The sequence below is a fragment of the Sinocyclocheilus anshuiensis genome, unplaced genomic scaffold (genome assembly GCF_001515605.1).
Source record: "Sinocyclocheilus anshuiensis isolate Anshui unplaced genomic scaffold, SAMN03320099.WGS_v1.1 scaffold1184, whole genome shotgun sequence".
NCBI classification, from domain to species: domain Eukaryota; kingdom Metazoa; phylum Chordata; class Actinopteri; order Cypriniformes; family Cyprinidae; genus Sinocyclocheilus; species Sinocyclocheilus anshuiensis.
This window is the reverse complement of record NW_015547647.1, coordinates 163,648-174,931: the sequence shown is the minus strand read 5'-3', so window position 1 is coordinate 174,931 and position 11,284 is coordinate 163,648. Positions and strand designations below refer to the sequence as shown.

Sequence of the window (11,284 nt, the reverse complement as noted above, 5' to 3'; positions counted from 1 at the left end):
GCATTCTGGCACGCATCACAAAAGCAGATGATTCCACAATGCCCTTGTAAGATGGCAGCAGTCGTTTTTGTTGTTCTGGGGTTGGCAGTGCATCATAGTGAGTGAAGCGTTCCAGACGACATTGTGCGGTTAAAGGCATGCGGTGCACATTCAGCAGCTCGCAGGGTTTTGATTTTTCCTCTTTCCTGTTCTCTCATCCTTCCTGATTCTATCTGTTTCCCTCCCTTTTTTCTTTTTTCTTTAATGTGGTCACAAGGGTAGAGCAGTAGTTTCGGTGGCAGTTTTGAAGCCTGTATATGTAATGTATTATATAAAGCATTCTTGATGCATTATAAAGTTAAAATCAGTGGGTATCGGTTTATATTAAGATTTAAAAATCATCATATTCATCTAAATCAGACAATGTTTGTAGCAGATAATATCAGAGATTTTTATTAAAAAAAAAATTAAAAATTAAAATAAAAAAAAAACGAAACTTTTTTTGGATGATTTTAAATATTTCAGTTTAACCATTGGTATACATTATGATTTAACACGTGAAATTGGGTTATGATTAAGGCATTATGCATTTTAAAGATACAACTGAAATTAAATAAACATTGTAATGTATTGCGACTGTGGTTACAATTATGTATAAGAACATACAACTGATTTATTTTATAAATGCATTAAGATTTCCTTTGATATACTATATATGCATGCATGCTTAATAGAAATTATACTGCCTCTTTTTTGACCCATTTTTGCCCATTTATTTAGAGCTCTATAGTACAGATTATGGTGGAGGCTCTTGTCGCCCTCTAGTGGTAAATCCTGAGATCCGCATACATTATTGAACTCCATTGATGCTGTTACATAGTTTTTACATAACTATGAAATAACCAGTATCAAAGAGCTTGTGTTTTAGGTTTTATTTTTTTATAGCAGTATAATCATGTTACCTAAAGTTCTTGTGATCAGTAATCAAGAAAAGTACAACAAGCAAAGCTCCTAATGGACACTACCAGTCAAACGCTTGGATGCACTAGACCAGTGGTTCCCAACCCTGGTCCTGGAGGCACCCCAACACTGCACATTTTGCATGTCTCCTTTCTCTGACACACCAATTTCAGGTCTTGGAGTCTCTACTAATGAGCTGATGATCTGAATCAGGTGTGTTTGATTAGGGTTGGAGCTAAACTCTGCAGGACACTGGCCCTCCAGAACCGAGTTTGGGCACCCCTGCACTAGACTGAATTTATGTTCAAGATATTAAATACCTGCTGATCTAAAGGTTTATGCTTAAATTATTTAAATAGTTTTGAAATTTAAATTGTGCCTACTGTACCTGTACAGGACATGTACTCATTTAATGTAATTTTATCGAGTAATATTCAGGGTTTGAATATTTGTGGTTCGCTGTAGGCTTGACATCCTGTAGTGCAAAATTAAATGAATTTCCATTCTACATTCCGGTCCATCACGCATCTGTATTGATTGAACAAAGACACAGTAACCTCCTGTAACGCACAATGATCAAACGCCAGTGGAGGATTTGACTCCTCTCAGATGAGTCTTGATTTGGTCTGATCTTGGGTTTGGAGCCGACTGAGATAAAGCCATAGAACATTCTAGAACTAATCATGGAAGTGCAGGGCAGAAGATGATGTATCTCTTCCCTCTTTTCCTGTCCTCCACCCTGCTCATCCTCTCTCTTCCTGTCTTTCTGTGTTTAAACTTCATAACCAAACATTATATTGCATTCTCACACACAGGGTTTATAGGTAATTTAAAGTACAAAATGTAATCTGGGAAAATCCCATTTTAAACTCAGATGGTTTGACTATTAATTTATATGGACTCTTTTACAGATGTTATTATGAATATGTAGTTTAGAGAGAATATTCAGGTTCATGCCTTAAAGGGATAGTTCACCTTCAGTTGCTGGTCCCCACTGACTTCCATAGTATGGAGGAAAAAAAACACTGTGCAAGTCAATGGGGACCAGCAACTGAAGGTGAACTATCCCTTTAATCTCTATTATAAAACACTCCTCGTTCACTTGCCAACACTGATGATGAGATTCATCATAAACCTGATTTAAAGTCCAGAGTGATTGAACGATGTGACCACGTGATTGTCTTTTTCCAAAGGTCCATTGCAATATTAACAAGATGATTATTAGTTGTTCTGTTACTGGCGGTTTTGTTTGTTGTTGAATGTTTAGTGATGATGTGCTTAAAAGATCAACAGTATTTGGAGCATGATGTTGATTACCATAGAAAATTATTTTGACTCGTTCCTCGTTTATTTAATTTAAAAAAAAAATTTTTTAAAAGCAAATATTAAAAATAATTTATTTTAAAAAGCAAATATAGAAGTTACAGTAGTTTACTTAAATGTTCCAGATGACTTAAAATCAGAGATGTAAAGCTTATATTTATATAAAAAATGAGTACAATGACAATGAGTAACTAACGTATAAAGAATTAGCACTCACATAAAATCAATATATATTAATGATTTCACGTTTACACATTTGAATATTTGGTTTGACATTTATTGTCAACTAAAAAGTTTTCATTAAAGAAATTACACTAGAAACTGACTAAAATTAATAAATGACAACAAAATACTGACTGAATTAAAAGAATATTTTCATCAAGACAAAAATCATGACTAAAAATTACATAACTAGAAGTGTCTGCATTCATGTGATGCTTTAGTAGATTAAAATATATATTTTGTCATTTTATTAAAAAAAAAGCAAATCTTAAATAGGCCTATATTTATTTATTTTTAAAGCAAATAGTGTACTTAAAAGTTCCAAAGGGCTTAAAATGTAACACTCATATTTATAATAATTTATAATTTATAAATAATAATAATATAATTTATAGTATTATTATATCTGTAAATGTAAAAATGTAAGTCATGATTTTTCAGCTGGAACTATTTTTCTAGGCGAATCTTTTTCAAGTGGATTTGAACATTACTGATGTTATGCTTGCAGTTGATTTCTTGTCTCATATTTTTTGCTTTTTTATGATGATAATAATAATAATAATAATAATAATAATAATAATAAAGGTGGACAAGTCAACGTTATTTTTGATTTGAAGTCAATATGTTGCCATAAATGCTGTTGAGAGCCAGAACATTTAATTGGAGATGGTTAGTGTATCTTATAGTTTTTCACCCATTAGGTTTATATTTTTAGTATATTCAATTTCAGATTTAAATTGACTTCCTATATCTTCAGTGTAAAGGTGGCAGAAACGCTCAGGCTCATGGGAAGTGCTCATGCTCCATCCATTATCACTTTCAGTACATTGTGTCATAAAACAATTTTTCATCTACCTAGAGTATTTTAAAAATCCTTTGTGTTAATTATTAATGACTGATCAGTCCATAGTCGAATTTGAAAGTTGTTGTGAATCTTTTCAAAGTGTCATCCGTCACGCGTCACCGTCGTGATCAAAGGGCTCCCTATTAGCATACCATGATGACCTCACAATGACCTAATCATCGGGGGCGGGTCTTGAGACGCAGCATGTTTCATTAGCGAACGTGAACTGAATCGATGGGTGCAGCTTTTGTGCCAATTACTGTATTTTTGAAGTACAGGGAATGAACACTAGCATCATCCCTTGCGCATATGTATATAAACTATTTTGTATTGAACAAATACGTCACTGAAAGTAAAAATGATCACATGCCATTTAACAGGTTTGTTTTATCAAAGGATATTATTTTATTGTATTGTCAGTTGTACAAAAAAGATTCAATGTTGCATAAAAACGTCTGTTTGCTTGGTTTACTTCTGTTTGATTCTGTCTCTGCATCTGCTGTTGTTTGGAGACGCCACTCCAACTCTGAAACCATTGCGTTTGTGAGAAAAATTGCAATAAAGTGTTTTTGATTAAATTTACATGGACACACCAAGCTTTAATTAGTTTTTTAATCAGTTTTGTCAGTTAAAAGATTTGCAAGCATACATTCAAGAAACACATTGATAACACTTCACTATCTTGGTTTCATTTGTTAACATTAGTAAATGTTTTATTAATTGTTACACTATATATTTATTAATGTCTATATATCAAACTATTTTTTATTCTATCATTATTATATATAATATTCATTTTTATTTCATTTTCCCCAATTTTAGTTATTTTAGTACCTCGTTAAACTACCTGAACCTGAGAAATGTTTAAACCACTATCTGAAATAAAATACATTTAAAAAATATTTCAGCTAACATTTAAAGTAACAAAAATGCTTTTTTTACAAGTTTAGTTTTAGTTCGAGATAATAACAACATACTGTGAACTAACAACTGTATTTATAACAAATGAGACTTTATTGTAAAGCGTTATCATTGCACTTTTCAAAATTCAGTTTTAAAATAACAAAAACACATCAATCACAATATATACATTGTTACAGATGTTTACTATAAGATACTAATTTTATAAAACCATCTAATTAAAATCACAACATCATAAGCATTTAATCATACCTAAACAACGTGACGTTAAAACACTGATGTGACAAAGCTTAACAGATGGTTAGTAAGGCAAAGAAATGTGTTCATATTTCAAACATTTTGAGCTTCAGAGATGATGATGGGGAAAGGCTTTGAAGATCAGATCACAGTTCCTGGTTTTCCTCGAGTTTCTGGAAGACGGCGAGACTGCGGAGCTGAGACTGGAACTCTCCATCCTTCCAGATGATGAGCAGGTGATCGGTGGAGCAGGTGACCAGACCCTTCTCCTTGAAACTCAGAAACATCTGCAACACAAGCCACATAATAGGACTTCTTTGTTTACATTGTTGTGTTGACAGATATTTTAGAAATTCACAAATGTAAAACCCTGAAAGAGAAAGCAGACGCCTGAATCACACAAACCACCCCAAAATGTTGCAATAAACTAATGTGTAAAAGAAAATAATGAACAATTCATCAATTCACAGCAGCATCAGTTTCCAAACATGAATTATAATAGAAACTAATTAAAATTAATGATTGACATGACAAACTACTAACTTAAAATCAGAACAAAAACTAAAACATGAAAAATTATAATTTTTTATTATAAAATAAAATGATATTTTATGTAACATCATTTTTATTTTTTTAATTTAAAAAACAAAAATAAATATTTTTTTCCAAGATTGGAATGTGTAATTAGTTTAGACACTGTACATGCCTTAAAATAACAGTTCACCTAAAATGAAATTTTGTTCTTCACCCCAAAAAATTTGTTTTATTTAAAACTTCAAGATTTAAGACTTCAAGTAAATGATGACAGAACTTCCACTCTTTTTTACTGTTTTTAAAGCCAGAATAAAACTCCCTGAAGCTGATTGAAAACATGCAATATGACTTGCTTATAATGCTAACGTAATGCTAATGGGATGGGTGTGCTGCTGAAACAGAGCACATGTCAGATGATCGATGCGTAAGTTGACTTGTATGTAGATCACATCCTTCACTCTGTCAGAAACTTTAATTAAACTGCAGGTCAGAACGATACTCTGCTTCATCCAGGATCAATGTCTCCTAATAACACACTGTTTCTACACACAAAATCGAAAGCTTTCATCTAAAACTAGTTCATGAAACTCAGTCGAGACAAACACTCAATACCACTAAGTTGAAAAATCTCAAACGTCTGCATCCTTGGGTTTATGTCACATGACCCACATACCGTACCTGCACAGCTCCAGAGTGACCAATCAGATCGCCGATCAGTTCCAGCGAGCGCAGACCAGGGACTTCTGGGATTTTCTTGGCAGGAGGACCTGTCTGCTTACTGGACCTGCCAAAAGTGCCGAACATCCCAAAAAACCCTGCAGGAGAAAGCAGACATACTAATCACCCAAACATCATGCATTAAACTCATGCTCATTTAAAAGAAAATAATGATTTAGATACACTGCAAAAGAAAGTCATCAATTACTTAAATGAGAGTCTGTCACACATTTTACTTTATTTTTGATCAAATAAATGCAGCCTTGATGAGCATAAGACTGCTTTCAACAACATTAATAAAGAAAAATAATTAAAACATTTTACATTTACATACTTTTTTTTATTGCCTATAAAAAATGCTATTAATTAACAATGCAGCCTTGATGAGCATAAGACTGCTTTCAACAACATTAATAAAAAAAATAATTAAAACATTTTACATTTACATACTTTTTTTTATTGCCTATAAAAAAATGCTATTAATTAATATTAATAGCAATTGTTTATGAGCAATTAAAGGCACAATATGTAAGATTTATTTATTACAATATCCAAAAAGCACTAGAACAGTGTTATATATTTTGTTGACTTGTGTACTTACATTATCCCAAATGTTTGGAAGAATGTTTAAATCCAGAGAAATAAGCAATTTTAACTAGTGACACGGACCGTGTCCATAGTGTCATTGTGTCGCCTGCCAATGACGTCATACACCCTCGATTTCCGGTTTTGTTTTGTAGAAAACATGGAAACACCAAAGATGCTTTAATATGTTGTGCGTTTTAATAGACCGGTGACGACCGCACAGAGTAGCATTATAACAGAACTTTCAAATGTATGTAGTATGATAAAACAGCGCTGCTTTTTTTCCCCCACATATGCATGATTGGAAGGAGCGGAAGAGGTCGACAGTGGCATAATAAAAGCTTCGCTGCTTTCGAGCCGTGTGTCACGCTCGTTCAGCGGCCTCGTTTCGCTTCCACGGCTTTCAGCCTCACCCTGCTTCATTCTACTACGTTAATAAATCATTAGCTCATCCATGAACATGATTTCTGCCCGAGTCACGTCGGATTGCATCGGCTGTGGGGATGAAGATGACAACACCCATGATTCCACACTCAGTCACGGCGTCATCTAACTACGCCTTTGCCTCTTTATTTATTTTGAATACGCGCCCTCTAGCGGCGAAAAATTACATATTGTGCCTTTAAAGAACATCAGATCAATTCTATGTTGTTTTTTGTCCATTCAAATATTAGTGGTTGTTCTGGATGTCCGTCAGGAAATTATTTTACAGCAGCTGGAATGAAACACACACACCCACACACACACACACACACTCTCACACACACACTCTCTGCACAGGATGGCAAAATAAATGATGATATGGGAACATCTGGATCAGAAGACAGGAATGAGGGAAGGAAGGATGTGTGTTGTGATGGAAAGGAAAGGGGTGAGAAGGTATTTCAAAGATGAAACGGATGGATGGAAAGAACAGAGGCTGAGGTGAGGTGTTTGTGTGTGTCCTGCTCACCTGAGGAGGCGGGTTCAGCGGGCAGTGGGAGGTCCTGTAACTCCCACATCCTCACACTCCCGTCCTCAGAGCACGACATCAAGCGCCTACAAAACAGACAGAGAACACTTCGCTTTATTCAGATGCTTCACAGACATGTTTTGGAGGAATTCTTCTGATGTGCTTCATACCCATCCTGCTGAAGCACAGTGTGTAAGACATTTGAATCATGGGCGATCCTCCTGTACGCCACCACACTCTTCATCAGCACATTATAAACATACAGACCACTGCCTATAGCCGCCACTATATACTGAGAGAGAGATTTAACTATGTAAGGAAAATATGCATGATTTAATCATCATATATGATATACACTAGTGGTCAAAAATTTGGAATAATTAAAAATGTTTTCAAGTTTTTGCCCCTTTTGCTCACCAAGGCTCAATTTATTTGAATAAAAATCCAGTAAAATCAGTAATATTGTGAAATATTAATAACATTTAAAATAACTGTTTTCTATTTGAATATATTTTAAAATGTAATTTATTTTTGTGATGCAAAGCTGAATTTTCAGCATCATTACTCCAGTCTTCAGTGTCACATGATCCTTCAGAAATCATTCTAATATGTGACCCTGGAGCACAAAAGCAGTCTTAAGTCGCTGGGGTATATTTGTAGCAATAGCCAAAAATACATTGTATGGGTCAGAATTATAGATTTTTCTTTTCTTTTCTTTTATGCCAAAAATCATTAGGACATTAAGTAAAGAACATGTTCCATTAAGATATTTTGTAAATATATCGAAACTTAATTTTTGATTAGTAATATGCATTGCTAAGAACTTCATTTGGACAACTTTAAAGGCGATTTTCTCAATATTTTGATTTTTTTTGCACCCTCAGATTCCAGATTTTCAAAAAATTGACCCTTATGACTGGTTTTGTGGTCCAGGTTCACATATGCTGATTTGCTGCTCAAGAAAGATTTCTTATTATTATCAATGTTGAAAACAGTTGTGCTGCTTCATATTTTGTGTAAACATTGATACATTTTTTGAGGATTATTTAATGAAAATAATATTCAAAAGAACAGCATTTATTTGAAATAAACATGTTTTGTAATAATATAAATGGCTTATAGTCACTTTTGATCAATTAATGCATTCTTTTTTGAATAAAAAAAAATATATATTTTTTTTTTTTCTTTTTTATACATACCCCAGACTTACTGTGATACAGTTTCCACGAAAATATGAAGCCAAAATGGTTTTCAACATTGATAATAATCAGAAATGTGTCTTGAGCAGCAAATCAGCATATTAGAATGATTTCTGAAGGATCATGTGAAAATTCAGCTTTGCATCACAAAAATAAATTACATTTTAAAATATATTCAAATAGAAAGCAGTTATTTCAATTTGTAATAATATTTCGCAATATTACTGTTTTTACTGTATTTTTGATCCAATAAATGCGGCCTTGGTGAACATAAGAGACTTTTTTTTTCAAAAACAAAAAAATCGTAATTATTCCAAACATCTGACCATTGGTGTATAATTCATATATAATTCATCATTTATAATGAAGGGTCAGTTTCTTGCCTCCCCATCTGAGCTCATGTGTTGAATGGACCTCTCAATCTGTTTCTGGTGATTCAGTTTGAACTCTGATTGGCCGTCTCTCGCTGGCTCCTCCCACAGAATGTGCTCATATGCCTGGATCGTCCAATCCACTGAATCCCAGATGATGAGCTCACCGATATGAGAGCCGCTCGCAAACAAGCCGTCTGAGATAAACAATAACCAACAATAAACACAACAATACTCAACACAATCCAAAATGATCTCAATGTGTGCGTGAGGACTGATTGCCATCAAATATCTCACCGTTGATGTGGATGAGAGAATGGATGGTGTCCTGATGGTCAGCTAGATGACGCATGGCCATAACCGCAATGTCTGATCCAGACAGGTTCAACTTAAATATCACTGGAACATCAGAAATCATTTCAAATCATTCATTGACCTACAAGCAAACTCATCAATAAAATAGCTTAAGCTGCAACATGAAAGTAATTTTTACTGAACAGAGCTTTGAAATGAAGATTTATGAAGACCACGACAGCTTTTGCTAGACCAGTGAGTGTAAATCTTTTCATATTTGTTGAAAATACCATTCATTTTTTAGGCATACAACATTTTATGGAAAAATAATTTTTCAGTTACCAATTTCTTTATCCATGGCAGCTGCAATGAAGTTCTTTGGTAACTCCACCATGGCTGAGATGCCTTCAGAATAAAGCAGAAGATTTATGAAAATATATTTAAATACACTACTGTTCAAAAGTTTGGGGTCAGTAAGATTTATTTATTTTTTTTCAAATAAATTTATAGGTTTATTTATTAAGGACGCATTAAATTGATAAAAAGTGACAGTGAAGACATGTATAATTCTACAAAAGATTTCTGTTTCAAATAAATGCTTTCCATTCATCACATAATCTTTAAAAAATGTACCACAGTTTCCACAAAAATATTATGCAGCACAACTGTTTTTAGCATAATAATCAGAAATGTTTCTTGAGCAGCAAATCAGCATATAAGAATGATGATTAATGATGCTGAAAATTCAGCTTTGCATCACAGGAATAAATTACATTTTAAAATATATTCAAATAGAAAACAGTTATTTTAAATTGTAAAAATATTTCACAATATTACTGTTTTTACTGTATTTTTGATCAAATAAATGCCTTGGTGAGCATAGAAGATTTTCTGAAAGTAGTTTGATGTTGCATAAATTACACTCTGCCAGTTTAAGTTTATAAAACTATTAAAAAGTGAAGTGATGTGACATGTGGCCAAGTATGGTGACCCATACTAGGAATTAGTGCTCTGCATTTTATCCCATCCAAAGTGCACACACACAGCAGTGAACACACACACACACCGTGAACACACACCCGGAGCAGTGGGCAGCCATTTATGCTGCGGCGCCTGGGGAGCAGTTGGGGGTTCGGTGCCTTGCTCAAGGGCACCTCAGTCGTGGTATTGAAGGTGGGAGAGAGAGCGCTGTACATTCACTCCCCCCACCTACAATCCCTGCCGGTACGAGACTCGAACCCACAACCTTTGGGTTATGAGTCCGACTCTCTAACCATTAGGCCACGACTTCCCCATTAGCAATGTGTTGTAGTGACTTTATCTTGTGTTTTGTAGTCTGTATTTGCTCTTGGACAGAAGTTGGACATACATTTATTCATCTGTGTGTTTTGGATTGTGTACCTGCATCGCTGTGATGAACCGTTTTACACTGCAGCTCAAAGTCTCTGTTCCAAACACACAGTTCATTTCCACCCGAGAGCCACACGTCCAAACAAACCAACACCAGCAAACACTGAAAAACAGACACCTCCATCAGCGTACAAACACACAAAATCCACCTACACACACTGAAAGAGGAACAGACCTGTTTCCACACACAATCCCAACCATCTGTGCACTGAAACAGGAAGACATGAAGCTGTACCACATACTGTACCTTCACTGGGGACTGGAGATCAGATATGTTCTGCACTCGGTTTCCTGAATCTGGATCCCATAACTGCGGTAGAATTAAGGCAAAGCATCAACACTAAACACACACACACACACACACACACACACACACACACACTTCAGCAGAGGTTTGTGTAAAGGATACACTGAGCGTGCGGTCTGATGAAGCGGTAATGAGCGCCGTGTGTGCGTTTCCTCCTCTGATGAAGGTGTATGATATCATTGCAGTGATTTGCTGTGTATGACCGCGCAACTCAATCAAACAGTCTCCAGTCTGAAACACACACACAGATAAATGCTGCTGGTTTTGCATTTATAGAGTGTTGGGGTCACGCAGTAAATGCAATACAGTAAAACGGCAGAGGATAATTATAACTAACATTTTTTATTTTGTTAATGTTATTAATATAGTATTAATTAACTATTTAATTAACAATATAACACTGTTTCAAAATATATGAAATCTCAAAAT

The 11,284-nt window shown here is 34.6% G+C and overlaps 1 protein-coding gene across 5 annotated transcripts in view; it reads right to left on the bottom strand.

The window, feature by feature from the left end:
* Positions 1–4,145: 4,145 nt before the first annotated feature.
* LOC107701940 (WD repeat-containing protein 41-like) overlaps positions 4,146–11,284 on the bottom strand; it is a 12,567-nt gene continuing 5,428 nt past the window's right edge. For 3 of the 5 annotated variants that reach the window (XM_016504090.1, XM_016504092.1, XM_016504091.1), the window contains exons 4-13: positions 10,958–11,086; positions 10,796–10,858; positions 10,540–10,651; positions 9,481–9,543; positions 9,142–9,243; positions 8,857–9,041; positions 7,445–7,566; positions 7,275–7,360; positions 5,699–5,835; positions 4,146–4,773 (exon numbers count right to left, since the gene is read on the bottom strand). In XM_016504090.1, coding sequence (XP_016359576.1) covers positions 4,633–4,773; positions 5,699–5,835; positions 7,275–7,360; positions 7,445–7,566; positions 8,857–9,041; positions 9,142–9,243; positions 9,481–9,543; positions 10,540–10,651; positions 10,796–10,858; positions 10,958–11,086 — 1,140 coding nt within the window. In that variant the 3' untranslated portion in view covers positions 4,146–4,632. Of the gene's footprint in view, positions 4,774–5,693; positions 5,836–7,274; positions 7,361–7,444; positions 7,567–8,856; positions 9,042–9,141; positions 9,244–9,480; positions 9,544–10,539; positions 10,652–10,795; positions 10,859–10,957; positions 11,087–11,284 lie in introns of all 5 variants that reach the window. The other 2 variants (XM_016504093.1, XM_016504089.1) reach the window with 2 other exon arrangements.